General features: G+C 41.9%; 1 protein-coding gene across 3 annotated transcripts in view; it reads right to left on the reverse strand.

The window, feature by feature from the left end:
• The window catches only part of cdh4 (cadherin 4, type 1, R-cadherin (retinal)), a 194,093-nt gene extending 175,154 nt beyond the window's left edge, over positions 1-18,939 (reverse strand). For 2 of the 3 annotated variants that reach the window (XR_011238831.1, XM_020086318.2), the window contains exons 1-2: positions 18,696-18,939; positions 17,433-17,544 (exon numbers count right to left, since the gene is read on the reverse strand). Coding sequence is in view for 2 of the 3 variants with exons in the window: in XM_020086318.2 (XP_019941877.1) it covers positions 17,433-17,544; positions 18,696-18,749 (166 nt within the window). In the remaining variant the exon portion in view is untranslated. The remainder of the gene's footprint in view (positions 1-17,432; positions 17,545-18,695) is intronic. The other variant, XM_020086319.2, reaches the window with a different exon arrangement.
• Between the last annotated feature and the right edge of the window lie 5,098 nt (positions 18,940-24,037).

The following is a 24,037-nucleotide window of genomic DNA, read 5'->3' on the forward strand; positions in this document are numbered from 1 at the left end:
GACAAGATAGAAACTCAGTTCATTTAACTTTCACAGCTCAATTCTGACGTCAGCTATCGTCAGGAAGAGTATGTTGTTGTACGTGTGTGCTGTTTGTTTGTTTTGTAACTCCTTCGTCTTCCGAGGCCCATCGGAGATCGATCACCAGACCGAGCATGATGGAGGGGCCTGTCAGAGCTCACTGTTGCTGTGGCCTTGATTCGGTATAACAAATAAAACGGGCAGAGGCATTACAGAGAGTTTCAACACAGAGAGACCACACCAAAGAGCATTCGGAGTGAGGGGTGAACAAATGAACGGGGGGGATAAATGTCAAAGAGCAGTGCATGATGAAAAATGGTGAAGTAGGAGATAGAGGGGGAAGGAAATGTATACAGAAAAAGACAGGGAGATAGACTGGAACAGAGGCGGGCACACAGAGAGCAGCAGGCGCAGCGATATTGTCTGCCGGCGTTAGCCCAGCTCAGCTCCTCACCCCGTTTCTACTCGACAGCATGTCATCAGTGCAGCTCTCCTCTGTTTGGACCCTGCTGTGGATGCTGCAGTGCACGCCTTTGTGATGAAAGGGAGGAGCCCTGAGAGATATTTAATGCATCTTCCGTCACACGTCCTTTATATTTTATTATGTCAGAGTGCATCAGCATCATGCCGGCCTGAATAACACTGTTTCTCTGATGATTACCAATGTAACCTAAAGCACTGCAGCGCTCAGCTCGGCTCAGCTGGATTTGATTCAGCAGCATTTACAAGACTACATATGACGATGCAATATAGCCCTTCCCTCCAATATAAAAAAACCGTGAGGGGGCTATAATACACCCCTGTCAGCACTTTACCTTCCCCCAGCACTTAAAAAAGACTTTCAGGAGCAGGTAGCTCAGAGGTGAGGCCCCCCTGGGAGGCCCCTGCCAGACCCCAGCCAACACGGCTGCTCAGTATCGTCAGATAAAGCGCAGAGCTCACACAACAATTTACTTCCTGCGGTTCCACTCTGCTAAATACTGTGCACGTGAAGGAGATGATGGCATGCACCTTGTTGGCCTCACTGGTCAGATGGGGGAATTAGGACCTCTAATAATAAATTGACAATGAGTGGTTTAAATAATTCATAAAATTTTTCTTTGTATGACAGAATTCTTTGGAGGGTTGTATTCACGAAGAATCTTGAAATATTGAATCTGTCAGTAGTAATGGGGATGTAGAGCTGTGTGTGTTTTATTATCTAACAGACCTTTACTGCTGTCAACTGTTGAAGTTACATTTTGTGTTTATTTTTCATATTCTTTGTAAACAGCCTTCAAACTATGGCTTTATATTCATTTTTTTAAAGCACAATCCAGTGAATACAAATATCTTCACATTAGGTTCTGGCTGAATCTATTCCCCTCCGAACAACATAAGTATATTTTTGTAATAACAAGATGTTTGTAAAATACATTGTTATAACAAAAACTTTGAGAAGAGGAGCAGAATAGTTTTGTCATGGGTGACAGCCATGTACTCCCATACAGTTACAGTGGTACTAAAGTTTGTTTTCACTGTGTGGGAGGGAATCTTTGACTTTTTGCTCCCTCTGGAACTTAGTTTCTGGGTTCCCATCCAAAAGAAAGCAATTTGTACTTGGCTTTTGTCTTTTTCCTCTCAGCATTTTGCATATATTTTTCACAGCTCCTGAACTTGCTTTCGGAATATGACCCCCAGATCAGGAATTTGACGGGTAAGGTACTATTTGAAAATTCCTTGCTGTGAGCATATTTACCCTGCATTAATTTTGCATTTCCATTTAATCCACATCCCATACAGTGTGCGGATACATACATATTCAAATCAAGTGCTGTCCAGCTAATTAAGAGGACTTGCTGAACCACAGGAATTATTTCCCCAGTGTGCAAAAAATGTACATATGATTTTTGTAGCACTGTCAACTGTTGGTTAATAATCATATATTTTAGTAGTACACAACGTGTCTGTGTGAGCCTGGTAGTATTTACAGAGGAAGACACGCCACTGCCATTGTGCATGTATTAGCCCTGAGGGGTCCATTTGATAACTGATTCAGTCCTGACACAACATTCAAATTTCTATCAGCGTTATCAAGTACATGCAGCTACCCTGGCAGTAATATGAGCTTGTAGTCTCTGCTGTAGTCCATCTGCCCTCCTGCAGGGTCCTCCATCACTGCAGTGTTAGTCTTAGTGATGTCTCTGACCACAAAAACCCACATGCACACTCTTCATCTCACCGAATGCATTGGCGGAATTAAGCTTTACTGGTCGGTTCAGACGGCAGGAGCAGAGTTGTCATCTCATTTAGTTTGATTTACATTTCATCTATGTGCTATTTGCATAGGTCACACACTCTGCGCTTCAGTTACACACGTGCCGTTAGCTTTTTATTAAGGTGCCGAGTTTGATGTGTGCTGCGCCGTTAATGATGCAAAGCAGGCTTTTATAAATACATAATGATGTTTACCATGAGATTGGTAGGGTTTTCTCATTAAAAACTTCATATTAAAATCAAGGGTGTTGGCTTGTGGGGCTTAGATTGATACTTCATCCTGCCTGTAAGATGGCACAATGTCTGTTAATGCAAACTGCAGCAGAATTACAATACACATCAAAATGTAGCAATGCACACAAATTGACCGACAGCGATGGTGGAGGCTTGTTGTCACTACACCATGAAGAGCTCCATGTGAATGGTTAGAGGTTTGGCTCATCTGCAGTGCGTCGGAGTCTCTCAGGCTGGCAGGGCTCCAGTCCTCCACTCGCTTATTCATCCTTTTCTCCCACAGACAACACAGTCTGACAAACACACACACACACACACACACACACACATACACTAACACCACACAAGCGTTTGGCGCACACCCACCAGATCCCTCGATTCACACACAATGTCATTTATCAAAAACAAACCAAAATTCAGAGGGCCATAACACAAAATATGCTCATTGTCATTTCAAATTCTATCTCTTCATCAAGATAAGTGCAGTGCAATGTACAATCGATGTCCATTACAAGTACAGCACTGCAAATTCCACTGGGGGGATTCCCAAAGGTGAACAGTGAATAGACTAAACTCAACATCCTCAAGAAAATATTCAGACGTGAGAGTAAATTATGCATACAAATGTGCCACAGGTTCGAAAAAATGCTATGTAGATTTGCCAGTTAGGTGGTTCAAGGTGCGGAGGAAGTAAATAAATAATCCTGTTTAATAATTCATTGAAATTCATGTTGCTTTGCCTCGAGCCTTGAGAGTATTTAGAATGCAGCCTGCAAGGGCCCCGCTTCTGACTTATGGTGGTGTGTGGTAAGATTATTGAAAACGTTGGGAAGCTCAAGCACACACACACACACACAACTACAAAAACATGTAGACCGAGTATCATATGTTGTGTAAAATAGTGAGAAAGGACATCCACTGTCACCATCTTATCCGCTGTTTGCTCCGTTCCTCCCTGGAACGATAGATACAATCTCCAGAGTGTGAAGAGAAGTTCACACAGAGCTTCAGGCTGGTGAATACACTGAAGCTGAGAGAGATGGCAACGCAGACACTGGGAGGACTGCAAATTGGATCTAAAAGTCTTTCAGTCTTTGCAAAAGAGAGAAACATCAAAACAGAGAGCAGGGCAGAGAGCGAGGAGAGGAGAGGAGAGGAGAGGAGAGGAGAGAAGAGGGTAGAGGAGAGGAGAGGGGAGAGGAGAGGGGAGAGGAGAGGGTAGAGGAGAGGAGAGGAGAGGAGAGGAGAGGAGAGGAGAGGAGAGGAGAGGAGAGGAGAGGAGAGAAGAGGGTAGAGGAGAGGAGAGGGGAGAGGAGAGGAGAGGGGAGAGGAGAGGGGAGAGGAGAGGGTAGAGGAGAGGAGAGGAGAGGTTTTCAAAATCCATTTATTTTGTATTTCCAGGAAACAAAAAACTTCTTTACATCAGCCACCCAATGTAATACCACAAAACGATGGTTAATAAATAATAGAGTTTTCTCTCCTAATATATATTAAAATATACATGCACATACATATATACATAACTTACTGTTTATACTCACGCTTTTTTTTTTTCCAACTTAAAGGTTAATACTCAGCTCCCAATCTTCCCCCAGGGAGCATAAAATCCCCCCAACAGCCCATATTTGACTTAAAGCCAGCACATTGTCCATCATCCTGTAGTAGTCTGGCTGTCAGAAGTCGAACTAGCATTAGCACCAACTTTACGGGTCAGCCAAATAGTTAGCTTGGCGGAACCAGATAAGTTTAACAAGTTGTGTATCGATTTCTTTCGGACCAAAAATAAACAAACCAAATGAAAAAACCTCACCCAGACCCTTAACAGATTGAAAAGTGCTTCCAGCCGAGGACACTGGACAAATAGATTTTGTAGTGTTTCAACTTGAGAACAGAAAGTGAAATGTTCTGTCACGTGGCTTCTGCATGTTAAGCATGGGAATGACTTGAGGGCTCCTGATGATTAGGAGAATATAGTGAAAACAACATAAGCTAACATTTTGGCACCGCTACCAGTCTCACAAAGTTTACCATTATTTTGCATTGTCCAGCTAAAAACCAAGCGCTAGGGTTTGATTAAATTAAAATAAAATCAGTCATTGTAGTTTAGGAATGCAGAGCAATTATTGAGATATTTGCTGGGATTGCACAGACTAAAATACACTGTGTGTTCATATATGTGCTGAAGCTGCCGTCTCTAGACAGTACTTGGAGAAGGCAGCAAGAATTGGCTCCACTTTTCAGTTTCTTCCATCACTTTTCCTTCTAAAATGGAAGTTTATATGTTGTGAAGAAGGATTTTGTGAAGGTAAATTTGAATGACGCAGAGTTAACTAGAGATAAAATATGCATGTGATTCAACAAGTTGCTTTATCAGACATGCAAAACTCAGTCCCCAAAACCAGAGGGCGCTGAAACATTCAACATGTGCAGCAGTTTTCACCATATAACAACAAAATCTCCTGAAGAAATAAGCTCCCAAATCTCATATAACCAGACTATTAACTCAAAAAAACTAAATTTACTCTGTAGTTGTATGTTTAAAGAATGAATGAATGACAACTAAGTGACTGCACAATTACCACCCGTCCTGTTTTTATAGAAATTAAGTTGCTTAAGATTCTAATTAAGTTTTGTAAAGAAATTCCAGTTTCCCAAGAAAGCCAGAGAAAAGGCTATGCTGTATTGTAAACAGACTTGTCATGAAGCCTGAGGCTAAAGCTAAAGGTACTGCTATAATATATAAGTTAACGTTATCAGAAATACGTTTTTATAGCTATAGATATATGGTCTCTCTGAAAGACATAAAAACACAACCCAGATTAATGCAGATAACTATTAACTGTAGGGTTGTGCATTGAAATCTTGGCACCAGATTTCCACACGGTCAGTACAAACCAGAATAAATCCCAACGCGGATTTTGTTTTGTACAGAGAGAGTCAAACATCAAGACATGAGCCTGGGTAACATTACATTTAACTCTGCTGGCAACACATTCTACCAACGAGGCTACAAACTCCAGTCGACACAAGTGGTCGAAAGTGTGACTGTATTTCAGGTAAAAGGATTCCGAAACCAGGAGTGCAACTTATGTTTGAAAACAATTCAGTGTTAAGGGAGAAAAACGGCAAACTAAATGAAGTACCTGGCGACACACTGTTTGTGTGGCCCCATGACAAGCACATCAGCCAGCAGTGTGGGCATCCCTGGCCCCGGGGGTGGGGAGACAAATGGTGAGCTTCAGGGTGTATTTGGCTATGTTAAGAACTGATACTTATTATTTAGTGTTAAATTATTGTAGTGAGTTCAGGTTTTATTTATTATGTGATTAATTATTCATGTGATGTACATTTGAATTTTGCACTTATTTACGTTTGTATATTTAAGTAAGTATAAATTTCAACTGTTAAATTTCAACAAAAACAATTGTTTTGTACTTTTTTTCGATTCTGGCACCCGTACTGTTTTTAAAGTATCAATTTAGGGTATCAGACAAAACCCAAATGATATCCAACCCTACTGTACTGTGGGTGATTAGCAGGTAGTAGCTAAGCTCAAAGCATTACCCTGAGCTAATTTTGGTAGCAGATCTCATGTGATGCAGACTAAACACTGGAAGAGTAGAGATGAAAACTGAACACTGAGGAGGAAGAGAAGTTCAGACAGAGGTTATCGATTTCACAGAAGTACATTCAACACGAGCATGAATGCTCAAGCAGGAAACAAATAGGTATCACACAGCTGTAATTTATCCATTTGGCCTCACTGTGGATGGTGTACAGACCAAGTGTAATATAAAAACATCCACCAGAGATTAACACTCCTGTTTAATCAGTACTGCAATTCAGCCATTACGTGCTTGTAATAGGCTTCTGTTATTATATTACAATGATTCCATCAACACTTATCCGACTAACATCTTTACAATTATTGGAGTGATAGTACTAGACTGCAATGCAAACATCTCAATATCAGGCATGTCTATTGATTCACCCTACTATCCATTCTGCACTGTTCAATGTAAATTGCAATGCAGCCTGCGATACATATGACTTCACTGATGTGCAGGCCTTGTTCCAACTCCTCCTCACATTTCATCTCACACGCTGCAGGGCCTGAAGGTGGAACAGGGTCTTGTATTGTTGCCAACATCCAACCTAGTGCGACTATAATGAGCTCTACAGGCCCTGATCTCGACCCAAGCATGAAAAGCTATCAGTTAAAAATAACAGTCAGGATCAGCACCTCACATCATATTGCAGTGGTTTGATTTAATGTTGGAAAATGCAAATCAGGCTGTGATTCACCACATGAAACCAGGAAACTCACCAGTTTCTAAAAGACGAGGCTGTTTATTTATGACAGGTGAGTTGTGTGTAGTAGGCATAAAGCTAATTCAACCAGTCTGTTTAACTCACAACGCTATAATGATACTTTTAGAATGCTGTTCAAACCTTCCCGTGTCCTCTGGTTACAATGCAGATGGGTAGATTAGAAATGACTACAGCATGTTCAGCCAGTCCCCTTTGGGCAGCAAATCAAAAGGGAACATGCTTATGCACAGACATGAGCTATCATATGCAAATTCCATCAGCATAACAATCTCTCTGCTTTTAATGGACATAGGCGCAGCAATAGATGAGCCCCAAACTACAGAGCTGGTGTGAAACATCTTTCACTTATCTGCGGAAGCTTTGATGTTAGATTGGTTTACACAGTTATAAATTTGACGCTGCATTTAAATAGGTGTCGGGATGTAACAGCCATCATTCACTTTGCCACAGCCCTGTGGTGGCTGTAATCATGATGACACAGTAATATGGCTGCATCCGTTTTCTTTTACCCCAGCTAAATTGCTGTTTATGGCAATAAGAAGGCTTCTATTCCCAGAGGCCACAGTTAGTCAGACTCGCTCTTATTGTTTTACTGCTGGGTTGTGGTGCAGAGCACAAACACTGTCACCAGCACCCAGCACACCCCCACCCACCCCCACCCCCGCCTCTCTCTTCTCTGTTGGTTCACAGAGCTATTATTTTTATCTGAAAACCAATACGAGGCTACAGAGAGAAACGAGACAAGAGAGAGAGAGAGAGGGAACGAGAGGGGAGGAGAAGCACACAGAGAGACAGAGCAGAGCGGGAGAGGAAAACTATGATTCTTCTGAAGCTGTGATCGATGCTACCAGCATGTGTCTGCATCGCACGTTGCCAGCAAAAGAGGAGGGCTCTATTGATTTGATCCCATATTTCAATCAAAAAAAGTGGGTTCTCAAGCCCACATCTTCCGTTGTACTTGTACAAATTACCAGGCCCTCGCTAAATAAAGTGGGATATGTCAAGTTTAAGCATATTTGAAAACTCTGTCTTGTTATGCAGAGACAACAAAAGGCATGTGTCTGTGTGTGCGTGTGTGCGTGTGCATGTGTGTGTGTGTGTGTATGACTGATGTTTCATGTGGAGCCCTGGCTGTCGCTAGCCAATGGCTGTAACCCTCTCGTGGGTATTTTCAGTGCTTCTCTATCCACATTACACACAAATGTGTCAAGAAGCGAGCAAGGAGCACAAAAGGCACATTCACATTTAGAAATGAATCTTTTTTGATGGCATTTTAACTGTGTGCTTGTTCTCCGGCGAAGACTGGAAATGTCTGCAGGTGGATCCTAATTATGAAGACGAAACCCATCTCCAGGTCAAAGCTACCATTATGATGGCAGATTTAACATTTGTGGAGATACCTACAGGGAGCCTGTGCAACAATGAATTAACCTCCACAGTGCGTGTTCAAGTGTGGGTCAGTGTGCGTATGTGCATCAGATAGAAGTAGTGTGACCTGTTAAGACGTGAGGGCAGCTCTGACTATGAATAAAACACGTTAAGTTGTGATTAGTTTCTTTGTTTCTGAGGAAATGGATTCATGAGGGAGGTACTGATACAACAGTATGACGAGAGAGAGGAACAGACAGCAGAGATTATGTGTTCATGGACAGAAAGCAAAATGAGCAATAAAATCATGAAAACATTAAATTCTTTACTGATGTTACAGCAGGTGTTACAGTTCTTCAGCAGATTATCTTATATTTATTCTGGTCAGCAAAGCATGTTTGCAGATTTGTCAGCCTCGCACACACAAATCTGAATCACAACAGGACGGAGCATGGTTCCGTATAGTGATTTCCAAATCAGCCATCTGAATCCTGGCCAGAATGAGCTCTTTCTAACAGTCTGTCTGCAGGAAGTACAATCAAAACTCATTCTCAGAACAATAGTTTTTTTTCTACAAAGCAAGCCTGTCATTGCTCAGGGCGTAACAGTACCACAATGGCTTCTTCTAGATCTTAACTGAAAGTTTCATGGGAGAAGATAAATTCAAGCTCAAACAATGACACGTAAACGGCTGAAGTGCAAACATAAAAGAAATTTAAAAGGGACAAAAGAAAATAAAGAAAATGGTGACTTTCAAATGAAATGAGATGATTATGAGCTGCACAAGGAATAGTTTCCAGCTGTGGACCCACAAGTCACTGAGCATGAGCAACTAAGCCTGCACACAGCCACGCTTTATAGGTCAGAACAGACAGCAAATTGGCACAATGCAATCCAAAAAGCATCACGGCCATAGGAGATGCAATTTCTGCCCTTTTTTCCATGATGGAGTCTGGATTTGTGTTTCTATTTTCTTTTATGGTTCCATCGTTTCCCCGAATGTTTCTTTTATGTGCCTCGGAACCTGGTGAGAAATGCCAGGGACGCTGTATATCTTTCAAGACCGAGGCTAATCTGCAGCGCACACGCACACACTTTATATGATGCTGTATATATCGCTGTTGTGGCACTCATTCATTTGCTATTTAAAACTGTGAATAGCAGCGACTATGAGCACTCGCTTTCACTATGGCAGCAGTCTGCATATTATTTCTTACAAGAAAGTGGCACAATACAGATGTAAATCCTTAAGATGGATTTTAATATGCAGTGTCATCCAGCTATGCAGTTTAATGAACTCAACCGAAAACAGTTAAGCAGTGTAACATCTCCTTTCATTTAACAGCCAAATTATGAGAATGGAGCTGAGCCGCAATCAGGATTGTAAAAATCTAATTTCAAACAGAAATCATGTTACCTTCAACCAGTATATTAACAAACAAAATGAACAATCTTACGAATGTATTTTTTTTATATTCAAGCAGTCGAATTGCATTTTACATCCCGCTGAAAATGATAGCTAAGGTATTTCATCTCAGCTGCTCAAGTAATACCTGTGCCTCTTTTTTTAGTAATGAAGGTTTTCATAAATATGGGAATATAGAAAAGGCCTCCTTTCTGTTTGACGAGTTTAAAATTTACCACTAGAAAATAGTGCTGCCTCTTTCGCCCTCTCTCTCGCTCTCTCTCTCTCTCTCTCTGAGTGTGCTGTGTATCACTCTCTCTCACTCATCCCTCTCCTTTGCTTACTAATGAGCCGTGAGATTGACAGCTGGATTACTGAGCTGGTTTGTAATCCTTTAATTTCTCCATTTAAGATAATCACCCTCTGGATGGAGCACTGCGTATAAACACACACACACACACACACACACACACACACACACACACACACACACAAAATATACTGTGTTTATATATAAATAAATAACTGTGTGTTTATGCATTTAACAAAAATAAACATGAGAATTTGATTAAGACGAGAGCAAGCCGTCGTCCTGATCATATATAGATTCCAGGCTGAATTAATCTGAAGGACTAAGTAGAGCACAAGCCCCTCTCTGGTGAGGGACCTTTCTTGATATGAGAGTTTGTAGAACAAAGCCATCTTGACAATGAAGTCTTTTAATTAAAGTGATAGAATAGCAAAAGTCCCGTGGCTTCAGAAATAGCTGTACACAACAATACAGAGTGGCCCTCTGGAGACGCATTTAGTAACAGCTTAGAAGGATCTGCTTGTTGAGTCGAGCCAAACGTAAATCATTTTGATTGGGCCGTGTTTTTCATCTCCTCCAGTGCTGCCGGCTGAGGATGTGAGCGTTGGAGAACACGTGGGGTCAAGCGGCAGCACAAGGTCAGACCGTGTGGCCGCGATTCATCAATAAAGTGAGAAGCCATGTGTCACTTTGAGCCCCTGACTCAGGAGTGAGGAGGAGGAGGTTGGGGAGGAACACAAGGAGCTACAGCTGAGCAAGGGGGCACCCGGAGTAAACACATATTTCAAAATATACACACTATGGATTCCGCAACTTGAAGTATTGCTTGGTTTCAAATCCAGACCAGACTTGGAGCTCTTCTACTAAAATAAAAATTTCGGCAGATATGTCATGGTGTGCTTCCCAAGCCGAAACAAACTTGAAAGCTCAAGAATGCCTTCAAATGAAGGATCTTGTTATTCTACTTCCCTGGACTACCTCTCTCTCCTCGGTATCCAACTCTCATCCTCCTTCCCTCTTCCCCTTGGTGTCCAGAAGGAGGACTGAATGGATCTGAAGAATGGTAAATCCTCTCCTGATAGAGATCCACTCCACACTAATTACAATGACTGCAGAAGTGGCACATAAGACTCATTCAGGCTGGGCTTGATGGAGGCTGACTGGAGAAACTAGATGGTAAAAATCACATAGGTGCATTTATAGTCAGCACAGCACTGTGAATTCTTTATTTTTATTGACAGTATATTTTATTCCTTGGGAGAAGAAGAAAGCATGACAGGACCCAAAGTCACACGGCTTTGAAAAGCCACAAATTCAGACTGATGGTTTTCCACATTATTTTCAGACACTTTTGCACTGAGTGTTTTATTCTTCCCCTTTTTCAGTTTCTCTTTTTTTGTCTTATTTTTCTGTTAATTGTAATAGGCACAATCTAACCAATAATCCACCTGAGTGACGCTCAAGAGAGCAATGTCATGGCAATGCAAACAAGCCGGATAACATGCCAGTGAATAAATTCAGCTAAAGAAACACCGCTTCAATACAGAAGAGCTGATTTGTATTCAGATGCATGTAAATCCTGTGAGCCTGGAGGAGGGGGGGAAACCTTTGTGATGAACTGGTGGGTCCTGGGTTACACTTACAGCTAAAAGGTGAAACAGAGGTCTCCTAGTGGGAAAAATCTGTCATTTCTGCACCGCAACAAAAAAAGCAAACAGAGTCTTAATCAAGGCCACCGATCGTTGAAGTACACTGAGATGCAAAGCACTAAAACACATTGATTGCGAGGGAGGGCTGTCAATTAAAAAAAGGTTTTCGATAACTGCAAATGCAAATAGTATTCGCAGAATGAAAGGTCATCGATGATAGATGTGGTGTTCGTGCCTTCCTTAGCGCTCTGATAGAGTATGTGGAGAGGCATCAATCAACGGGGTTGAACTGCATTGTGGAGACAATTTCTAAGGAATGAGAAATAAACACCACTTCACTTCAGCCAAATTCACACATGATATTTGTTCTGCCTAAATTTGCCCTTGTCTCAGCTCCTGAAATACAGAAGTAAGTCTCTTCTTCTCTTATCCGTTAATCCCTTGCCAAGGACTTTCTTTTTGGCTGACACCATCAGAAGTGCTTAGTTTCTAGTTTTTTTCATTATAATCACTCTATGATTCAACCCACCATCACCAGCTTTTGCAGATGCAATCTGAGGTCTGATAATATCATGGTTAGCGCTGTTTGAAGGTCAGAATTTCAGGGCGCAATTAGTTCACCTCTACTTTGTCGAAATGTAGATCTGCTGCATAATCTCACCCAGTGGAGTGCAAACAGAGAGCGTGCACTGCGCTTTTAAAATGCAGCCGAGCTGTCAGGCATTGGGTTTCGTCTCTGACAGCTTCTCCCCGTCTAAATGCAAGGAAGTCGAGATAAATCGAGCATGTCTCTCAGTGGGTACCAGATGGGGACAGGCAATGAAACTATCTGTGTTGTAATGAAAGTCCATGAGAGTAGATGGCACGACCCTGTGGCCAAGCACCAGACTAAAGCTAATACCAGTACACAGTGAGAAGAGATGAGCGGAGATCAGTGTACTAGAACTAATAAAATTCACATGGAAGCCCTGACAAGAGGCAATAATATTTCTGCTGACAGCCAGTTTCCCATCTATCAAACCCCCTTTTTTTACTTACTACCTCCTCTGAGGAAATGACTACAAAACAGGATGAAAAGCATTGTGCGGTGGCATGTACTATATCTTGGGTGGCTCGCTTGATGGAATTGGCTCAGCATGTATGTCATGTTGTAGGGGGTTTGAGCGATATAGGAGCGTAGCTTGGTTTGGTAAGAAGGCAGGCGAGATAAAGAAAAATGATGTGGCTCATCTTCTGTACCTGTATTCTATCAGCTCGCCACAGACTGCAGGTCCTGGCTGCAGAGATGAAAGACTCTCTGGAGGACAAGAGAGACGTCCGTGAGTCAGAAGGAAAATGGCATCCCGCTTATTAAATGCTTGGAAACGAAATCCCACCCACCCAACAGCCTGCCCCCGTCCTCCTCAGTTCTTGGGTCTGGCCGTACTTTGAAAGCTCTGTCGCTCTGGACAGTAGGTTAAGAGTCAAAAGTTCCTTGCAGCACAGCAAACACCGAGCAGGCAGTTTCAAAGCAAATATGTCTCTTTGCCAGATTTCCCTGCTGTAGTCTAATTGGGGTCATGTTACAAGCTTTTCGAATAAAACAAAAGGAAAGCCAAGACGAAAGCATATAGCTGATGGAGGTATGATCCTCCTTAAATTAATCTTGCAGATTAAATTAGCGAGTGTGTGTAATTTCCTTCCCAGTTATAACTGCAGTAGCAAGACCCAATTTTAAGTAACGAGCTCTTGGATGAAAGAAGCAACAAGAGACTATTATTTTTTTGTTTCATAAAGCAAGTCCATCTTCTGTGAGACAACACAGGGACTATAAATGAAGACATGTCCATTCTAGCTCCATCTCTGAGGTGAAGTACAGATGATAGAGCACAGGCTTAATGAAAAGATACTGCACGCTTGGTTAAGGAATAGACACATCTCCTGTGATGCTGTCTTAATTAACATTAAGCAAATATTAAGTCATCATCATTGTTCTTTAAATCTCATTTGCACCACAAGAAAAGCAAACGGCCCTGTATTTCTAAAAGCCTCCGCTGAGAAACCAAAATCAGTTTCAATCCAAAAACAAGGTTCCTGCAATCCTCTAAATCCATCCAAGTCATTTTCTTTGTCAGAAAATGTTGGTGACATAAGGCGAGATGTGCAGTCAGACAGGCGTCTAAATCATGCCGAGCTGTGTGGCTCACCGTCACTGTGGATTCGTGAAGGGCATGGAGAGAAACTCATCACTGCTCTCGTCTCAAATATGCGTTGACAGTGACTTAAAGAGACACTATCCTGACCGAACGGTATTTCAAATCAATTCCTTCTGTGCGGAGACCACATCCCCTTGTCCGTGTTCCTGGGTGTCTGTTCTGGCTCTTGGAGCGAGGTGATGGTTTACACAGCAATGTGCAATCACTGGAATATTTCTTTTCATGGCTTATCTGCCCACAGTGGGAATCTGTACAGACCGCGACTCAAGGCCTTGCCTGTGTGCCACAGCCTCCCCCTCTCCAATCCTGACCCAGCGCTCAGACAAACATCTCCATGGGAGCATGCAATGATTTATTCATCACAACTTAGCAGCAGCGTAGAGATTTGTGAGTTAGTTAAACAAAGGTCTTTTATGGTCAACTACAAAGCTTTAACCGCCTTTTTAACCTATAAACCCGACAAAGAGTGACCAAAGGAGGCACAAAATTATGCATTACAATCCCAAAATGACCTTTCAAATCTCAATCAGACATTTGCCTTTTCCTTCAGGGAAGACTACAGACAGAAACAAAGAAACCGTAGGGTGGAGCAGTCAGAAGAGGCTGATCCAGTGGATGGCGATAAGGCACCTTGACGTTGGTTGCCACAGAAGAAGAAGGAGGAAAGCTTATTCTCTACAAATCATGTTCATCCCTGCTGGCCATTTTCAAATAACATTGTGTATATATTGAATATTTGAATGAGATATGAGAAATGGTAACCTTTTAAGGACTTCAAAGCTTATTTGAATGAAACAACAATCACTCTCTGCTTGATGGAGCATTTATTGGCATTGACTGCACGACTGAGAAGCCAAAACGGCAGGGAACCAGCAAAGAAAGGATTACATGTTCCTTTGTGGGTTGAGAGAATTCTCCTCCATCATTGGCTCTAAAACCATATAAAATGCTTTTTTTATTTTCTTGCAGTGTTTTAGTGGTTATGTAGTGATCCAGATAAAATTGCATGTTGGTGTGCCCTCATAGACCATGAGTGTAACCTGCAGCCTCCCTGGTTTGTGTCCAGCTGAGGACATTTGTTGCATGTGAGTCCCATCATTACCTGTCATGCCTCCACTGTGAAGTCTACCAGAGATGCTTAAAAATCTTCCAAAAATATCCACCCATTAAATATCTTAAAAATCAGACAAAAATTTCAAAGTCTGCACTGCATTTCCAGATGATGTCTTAAGACACCTCAGTCCATATCACAATGAATAAAAATCAATGTCTTTCTTGGAGATAATTAAAATGGCTCTCCAGTATGATCAGCTGTTATTAGATTGCCATCATTCTGAACCAGGGACAGATTAATATGTATAATGTGATGGTAAAGCTTTTAAACATTTAGATTACTATGGTGTGTCCTGGACAAAAGCAGCAGTGTACAATACATTCAGCTGACTCAGATTGGTGTTAATAAACTTGACATCAGTCACATTATGTAGTTACTCCTCATCTTCCCACACACCATCACAACAAAAAAGGCGAGAGCAGACAACCACCTTCCACCTCAGCATGAAAAGAGCTGCGGTACGCACATTGTTTCGGTGGCTGGAAACACAAGCCTGGTTCACGCTGCACCTGCTGGGCCACATCTCTCTGGTTCTTCCCCCATCGCTCACTGTCCGTTTCTCCAGGGGGACAACAGCCATGGCCCACAGTGGTCCAGCAACCCCCTAGCCACCTCTGTAGCATCCCACACCCTCCATCATCCCGGGTCCATTCATTTTCTTCGACGTGACAGTTTGAGGTTATACATATTGTGGTGTTAGTATTAAAGGCTTCCTCCCACTTAGTGTCTCGCTGTATAGAAAACAAACCTTCTGTAAGGCCAGCCAATGCACATTAATCACTGCATGAGGACTTAAGCCATTGCAGCCTGGATCCCTTTGAGCGGCCAGTTGGAGGACAGCGTGGCTCTCACATTGATTTTCACACAAGAAAACATGGAAACAAACAAAATGAAAGCAAGACTTGGGGCAAAGGTAATGTGGGATCTAAGAAGGAGAGGATGTGGCGCAAAAGCTAAATCAGATTGAATCAGTTGAACTGTGCTCTCACCTTTGTTTGAATTGCAGCCTTAGCAGCAACGGCAGCATGTACACCAGGAAACGTGAGTGAGAGAGTGCCACATCCCCCCGAGACATATCCGCATACAACAGACACAAACACTCTGGCACAGAGGAGGAACCGACATACGTTGTCTGTCGAGATGCATCACCCTCTGTGAACATTATTTGGCTCAGTAAGGACGCCTCAGCCCATTTCCAAACAGGCAGGAACCCTGATCCCAGAGCCCCTCCAGGCAAACTCATTCCCCACTGACCAGCTGCACTGTCCTTGTCAGCCTCCTAAATAACAAAATAACCTCCGGAATAATTCAATTGTTTTGCTCACAGCCAGAAAATGCTCAAACAGCTGTTACAATGAGAACGCAATTTCCTAGTGGCAAATAGAATTTGATGTAACAATAGACAAATATTTGGCTATAAAAGGACACAGTCAAGGGAAAGCTCAGCTTATTCTATACTGCTGTTGGGCTGTTGCCTGCAAGTGTGAGTAACAGGCTAGAGGAGGTCATAGGGAGGAAATGTGTCGCAACCTAAATACTGGGCCCTCAACTCTTGTAGCAGGAACAGATAGAATTGATCTGAAATGCTACAAAATGCTGAAGTGCTTTTCATCTTCAGGGGTTTTTTTTCCTCATGCATTCCAAGGAGTTCCTAGCCTTAGACATAACATGGTCTATGTTACAGATACACATAATCCGCTGAGAGTCAAATTTTTTGTTTATCTGTCAGTTATGCAGAACAGGACCTTGGGATGTGGCTGAGCGAGATTGTTTTCCATTATGATAAAGATTCAGTGGCAAATAGAAGAGACACTGAAGATACTACAGCATAATTTGACATGGCAGGAGATGAACCTCACGGTAGATTCAGTGCACTGCACAGAACTGAGGAGAAATGGAGCGAAAGAAAACTGAATTGAATTTCTCTGAAAAAGAGTAAAAGTGCTGGGAAATGTATTACAATGAGAATAAAATAAAAAGTTGTTGGGGGCTTCCAGCAGCAAACATGCAGAGTAGGGAACAGGCTATTTAAATTAGCTTGCTCTCTCAGCCTGCTGCTCAGTCGATCAAAAAGGACGAAATGCATTTGTTTTGTTTGCTTGTTTTGTTTGATTTTTACTGCAATCTGTGTAATTTATGTGTTCATTCATCAGTGAAACTCCATCTCCAATGAACAAAACACATTACACCCTCACTGTCATGTTTAATCACATGGCAAGATTTTTCAACCCACGCTCCATCACAACAGGATCTCTACGCTTTAACATACACCGACCAGCCACAGCATTAAAACCAGTTACCGGTTTTATTAGGTTGTATCCATGTCTAGTGCTCGAGATGAGCAGCTTATATTGCACAGTCACAACCAGATTGTGCTCTGATCGCCTTTAGGTGTGATGGAGAGCCACGCTCCTATAATGTGTCCCCCCCGGACACACATGTAGACACACACTTACTCACTCAATCACACTATGAGGTTGGGGACACATCTGGGCAGAGAAGAGAATATCACCAGTCAATAAAGGAGATCCAGCCAGGGCCGGCTTACCTTTGAGAATGCTCTGGCCATGCAGTACGTCTCTCGAGACAATCACTGTGTAGAAGTTCTGGGAGAAACCCGGTCTGCACGGGGGTTTGAGTGGCTGGCCTGCCTTATTCCCCTGGGGAATAAAAACAAGACGGCCTGTTAAGCATTGGCAAATTGACTTGTGGCCACAGGGTTACAAGCTGATCTCCCAGCCTTTCAGACTGATATTGAACCCCATACACACTCTCTCTGGCTGTAGTGAGTGATTTGCTTCAGACTACAGCATTCAGCACTTGGACCGTCACAGTGTGGAAATACACATCTGAGGGTAGAGACGCCGTATTTAAACCACTGCAGCAAAACATGGATTCTCATGGAGAGTGACTAGATTATTTTAATGATAGTGATCATCATTAAATCATCATTATAAGGACAGACAATGCTCTTATTATCATGTGGGTTGTTAGAAAAAATTATGGCACAGGTGGAGGTAATGGCAGTAATGATAACCATTATAAAGATGATAACTGAGGCTTGAATTACATGTTTAATCTAAACATTTAGCTTGTACTTTTAAGTGTCAGAGCCGCAGAGACGCCCTGTGTGTGTGTAAAATGTATTTAAGTACACTGTTAATACATAAGCATGGCTGCAGGCACCCAGTATCCCCCAGGCTTTTCATTATCTGCTGCATGCAGTTGCAGAAATCCACTTCATTCATTCAGCCATGGCTTTTTCAAAAAGAAATGAGGGTAATTAAGCTGATTGTACGAAATTGTTTCCCCAAGTTTTTGAATAAATCCCGCTAACTGCTTGTTTGTTCCTTAAATAAAGCTCCATAAACATGCAACAAACCAAATAACCAAGTCCTCATCTGAGACATTAATCCTAGAAATGTGAACAAGGAGGAATGACAGCGCGTAAACGTGCGTAAACGAAGCTGATCGCAGGCAACGGAGAGAGAAGCCCCTCCAGACACCACTGTCCCCTGCAATAGAGCACTGCAGTTTATTTAGGCGAGGGGAGGCTAATGAACGCAGTTGTCAGTGACTTTTCTTTCCTCTCCGCCACACTTCAGACAAAAATACTCTTGACCCGCAACGTCTCCGCTCGGAGCTGGGCTACTCGCATGGTGCTGCCTTTAGCGCAACACTGCGGGGAGAAAGTGAGCCCCTCTCAGACACTTTCCATGGCTCATGCAGCGCTGCACAGCCCAAGTGTGATCACTACAGCAGTGCAGCACTTCTCCAGCACTGTGATCCGAGAGGAATGAACTCATCTTACCGAGGATGCGCCCGCAAGTAAGGTGCACGCCAGGATGACGCAGGCAACGTTCATCTTTGCAAAAACCGCGTGTAAGGTGGAAAAAAAAAAGATAAGGACGAGATGAGTCTTATTCTGCCGAATAAAAACCTCCTCAGTAATTCCTGGAGCCGCGTTTCTTCCTCTCGGATGCCGAGTCAGACACAGTCCCTACTTGTCTGGCGCAAAAGTGCCGCTGAGGAAGAGATGCTGCGCTCAGTCCGGAGGAAGCCGGAGCCCATTGGATAACAGCGTCACTACAACCCCTCCCACTGCACGGAGCGCGCGCACACACACACACACACACACACACACACACACACACACACACACACACACACACACGATGCCAAACACTTCTGGGATGTGCAGGTTTAAAAAACTCCCATTTTCCAGCCTATTTAGATTCATGTTTTGACTTCACATGGAGAAAAGGCAGGTCTGACGATGTGACTGACGACCAACCATCCGAGTCCTCTCATGTGTCCGTCAGCTAACTGGTCTATTGGAGTCTATTTCACACCCCAGTCACCCCCTGTGCCCCTGATCCATGCTATAAGAGCAGCACCAGCCAAGCTATTAGCTTTGTATTAAAGCTGCTGTGATAGACTTTGATGCTTCAAATCAAATCAGATCCAATGAATCAGTAAGCTGTGTGATGATCCACAATATCTATATACAGTATATAAGACAAACATATAATATATATATATCCTGATTTGAGGACTAGTATTAAAACTTGAAAGGAGAAACTATCATAACCACATAAATTAAATAAATGTACAGTTTCAATTGTTGTAATATTAACTAGTCTCACAATTTAATAATGCTGACATTTCCGAAGCCTCAGATCGGTGACTCAATTTCCATATCTGAGAGGTCATGACAATTTAATCCTATCAAAAGGAATAGGACAGTATTGCGGTGTCAATCAGCAGAGCCCACGTGCATGCCCCTGTCACTGCTTTATTTTCATTAGACTTTCAATTTTGGAAGAAAAAAAAAAGCTCTCAACCTTTTTTCCTTTTCTTTTATTTGAGCGGTATCTTGAAAATAAAGTGCTTGAGGCAGATAATCAAGAACTGCTTCTGTTTGTCTACAGCTCAGTGGATGTGTCAGTCCAGGGGGCAGGTGTTTTCTTTTCTTTTTTTAAGGTCAGAAATATCAGAAATAAAATCTGTTCGTCTTTCTTCCGGGCATGGAGGTGCCTCTGCTTTTATTGCACCCTGGGAAACTTGGCAGAGGAACTGGACGACAAGGATCTAAAACTCACACCTCGGTCAATAAACAGTGTCTCGAATAAATAACATCAGCTCTTTGTATCAGTCACTGTCATGTCCTCACACGGGAGTAGCTGCCGACAGGGAGGAGGCTTAAGAAGCAAAAGAGATTCAAGTTCCAGGGGAAAAAAGTGTAAGTGTGCTGAAAACAGCATACCATCAAATGAAAAGAGAAACCCTGACAACACCGCACAGTGCATGAGGTGGCCATGGCCATATCAGCTCATCTCACTTTATGCTCCTTTATTCCAGAGTTGTGATTCTTGAACACACACACACACACACACACACACACACACACACACACACACACACACACACAAACACACACACACACACACACACACACATTCCTCATCTGCCGCCCCAGCACAAACTCAATGATATTCATGAAAATTATTGTTTTGCTGAAGTAGTACCCTGAAGAAGGGGCCCGACTGATGCCGTGCTTAGTAAATTCTGTGTGGCTCGAAGGTACCAAGCCAGTTTTCAGAACGCAAGTAAATTATTCCTCTCAAGTATCGAGCATTTTTGCCTAATAAAAATACCATCTGGGCACTTGAAGTGAATTGGTTTAAGGCTGCACTGAATTATTAAACAAATCTTACAAAATGGGTCCCACTTCTCTTTATATAAAGGGAGGGGGGGCTGTTGTAGCACCTTACCATATAGACTATACAGGCTGCATATACTTTCCATTAGTTTTTTTCATGAATTGCCTTTTCTACTCTTGTCTCATCAGTGCTTCTTCTTGTCTGTCCCTTTTTGCTATCAACATGTATTAAGAGAAGGCACTTTCATTTATAAATTGTGTTTTAGGAACCACATATTTACAACAGCAGTGTTTTTGTCTTGCATTTATCACCAAGGCACCAATTTCCTAAGGGCTCATTGGGAATTTAATGATCCTGTTTGCATAAATTAGGGAAACCAGTACACAATGACCTAGGTCTGATACCAATATAATAATATTGAGATAAGAAATTGAACTAACTGGAGATTCATTTTAATTATATCACTTGTTTGACTTAATCAGTCCCAGCACACACACCAGTGTTCAGCCACTGTTTCACTGAAGTGTTATATGAGCAGACTAGTTTATCTCAATCAGTCGCAAATGAGTGATTGAACTTGGTTCCAGGTAGAGATGAAGCATTTGAAAATTTCATATCATGATTATAGTGACCGGCTGTTTGCAAAGACAACAGGGTCAGCAACACTTGATTGATTTGAAATGTTGTGTTCTACACTGGTGGCTGAGGCTGTTTGTTTTCAGAAAGCAGTCATGTGATAGCAGCTTGACGAATCACCAATGGCTGCGTCGCGACCGGAGACAACCAATCAACAAGCGGTTGTGAGTGTCTAAGTCATCGTTTGCAAACATCTCGGTCGCCCCAGAGTTTTCCAAGAGGACTCCTGGCGTATCCATAGCAGAGTTGATAAGTAATAAAGGTTCAGTGAGTAAGATTTAGGTGAAAGGGATTTTTGGCAGAAATTGAATATAAAATAATCCTAGTGATGTTTTCACTGGTGTCCTCTCTGTGGTGTCCTCTCTGTGGAGGCTGCAATGTTTTTATAGTCATCCAAGCTGGACAAACTAAACGCAAGTTTAGTTGTCAAGTTTTTTGTTATTGCACAACAATTTTTGCGAATGTTAATTACTGGTCTTTATATACAGTCTGTGGTTGTGAGGCTATTGTCAGGTTATAGTTTTGATCATTAAATGCGCGTTGATACGTTTTTTCTGGGACAATTTAAATCTTGAAGGCGATTTTTTACATCGACATTTCAAGCAGCCATTGTTATCCTGACAAAATAAGTAAAACACAACAATATTTGAATCTATAAAAGACTTTGAGAGGCAGATAAATCACAGTAGCACAAAAACACTTTTATTTTAGTGCCATCACTGAGAGCCATATTCATATGTCTCATATGAGTTCAGTCAATCGACGCTGAAGAATTTCACTCTGTGATTTTCTGATAACTGTAAGGTTCACATTTACTGATGAGTATTGAATTAGAGGAAGGAAGAAAAAGTTGTTTCTTTTGTGTGTTGAATGTTTACACTTTTACTATGAATTCTCACACACTTTTGTCAGTTACTGCCACAACATTAAAACTGGTTGAAGGCCATATGATTCATACCATCTTCATATTCATGAAACCATCAGAGAGCCTTCACGCCCTGTGGATGGGGGCAGGTTTTATTTGTCACTTGTCCGTGTGCACACACGCCCTTTTGTTACTGCCATAAATCTTAAACTTGCATTCATGAGCAAATTGGATTTTTCCCACTCACTCACTGTGGATTTTTTTTATATCTGCCTACTCCAAGTGTTTGACATCCTGAGAAGTTACTACACAGCCTTCTTTTGTGGCTGATCAGTGTATGTAGATAAGTTGTTATAAGCTTGCCAGCTCATTACTCATGACATTTATTAAGGCTGTCAAATAGATGAATGTAACTTATCAAAAAGAAAGTCAGAGAAGTTATGTCACGCTTCAACAAATAATTATAAGTTCTACTATACACACCACGGCCTCCCTATGAAGTGAAGCAGGATTTGAACGTGTGGACTTTACTTTGAACCGATGCATTCATTAAGTGCAAAAAGCCAAACAGAGTTCATCACCATGGCGTTCCCGGCAATGCCACGGGTGACGCAACCACTGCAACACTGGCAGCCGTGCCGTGAGGTAGTGCAAATTGCCGTTAATATGAAACTTTCCTCATCGCTGACCAAGGAGAAAACTTCATAGACATTTCCAGAGTTATGTGACAGCCAAGTAAAATCAACGAACCTCTCCAGATTAATCTTGGAAAGAGGAGATACATTTTTGGAGAGTTTTCAGGTTTTTCAATGACAGATCATTTTAGAAGGGAAACAATGCTGCAGTCCTCCTAGTGACCATGAAGCAGAAATGTGTTTGGATTTTATCTTTTATTACTAAACTCTATGAAAATGTGCTGGAATCCCATTTTTCAGTCTATCATCCTCACAATATTTGTGTAATACACAATATTATAGTAACACCTACAGTGCATTGTATTATTGAAAGGTCAACGTTGGTATTTACGACATATTGTTTTGGTCTTTAGATAAAAACACATCCATCATACAGTGAGTTGCCAGCTGTAACAATTACATATCAGTGTTTTTTTCCCTGAAGATTCACCATGACTTTTCAGTGTATGAAAATCAAATTGATGCACCCTGAAAAAACGAAAAAAGCAGGAAAGACAGACAAGCCCCATTAAACCGTAACACAAATCACACACAACTCCACAACACTGAATGATCTCAACCTCAAGGAAGTGATGCTTTGTTTTTTCGCCTGTTCTTCTTGAATGGATGAAATATTGATGTGCGCACAACAGAAACCGCCTGAAGGCCACAGGAAGCAAATTATCTATCAGTAAAAGACCAGAGTAAACATTTGCCCAACACCTTGAGAGAAGCAAAGGATGCAAAATGAATATAAAGCAATTTCACCCATGATCTGACTTTTTAATTTAGCTAAGATTAGATAATATTTGTGTGCTCTCTTCCAATGGGTTTCACACATTTTTCTGCAGAACTGTGCAGCTGATCCCTCCGCTTCCACAGAGACCACATTGTATAAACCAAATAGCTGGGGCAAATCAATATGCAATGGTTTTTATCATTGATTATACGACTGTGGTCATTAAGTAATGACATTAGGGTACAGTCTGTTCCCAATATTTGACATAGGGAGATGAACCCCTGCAGATGTCTGTATGCCTAACCTTTTGACTGCCGTTTCAATGCAGCAGGATAGGTGCACACAGAGAGGCTCGACGGAGATGGATGACGGTGGATGTCATTGGATTTTCATTTGAAGCAGAACATCAGAATCTACTCCACCTAATTAACCTCTCAGTTTCTTTCCACTTGGCAGACGTCCACTGCCATGCGGGGGAAAGAAAAGCTTTGTGCAGACTTACTTTAAACATATTTCACACATGATTTATATTCAATGTAAGACATTTGTCACATGAATAGATTTGTTAAGAAATTT

Source organism: Paralichthys olivaceus, chromosome 2 (genome assembly GCF_024713975.1).
Source record: "Paralichthys olivaceus isolate ysfri-2021 chromosome 2, ASM2471397v2, whole genome shotgun sequence".
NCBI lineage: Eukaryota > Metazoa > Chordata > Actinopteri > Pleuronectiformes > Paralichthyidae > Paralichthys > Paralichthys olivaceus.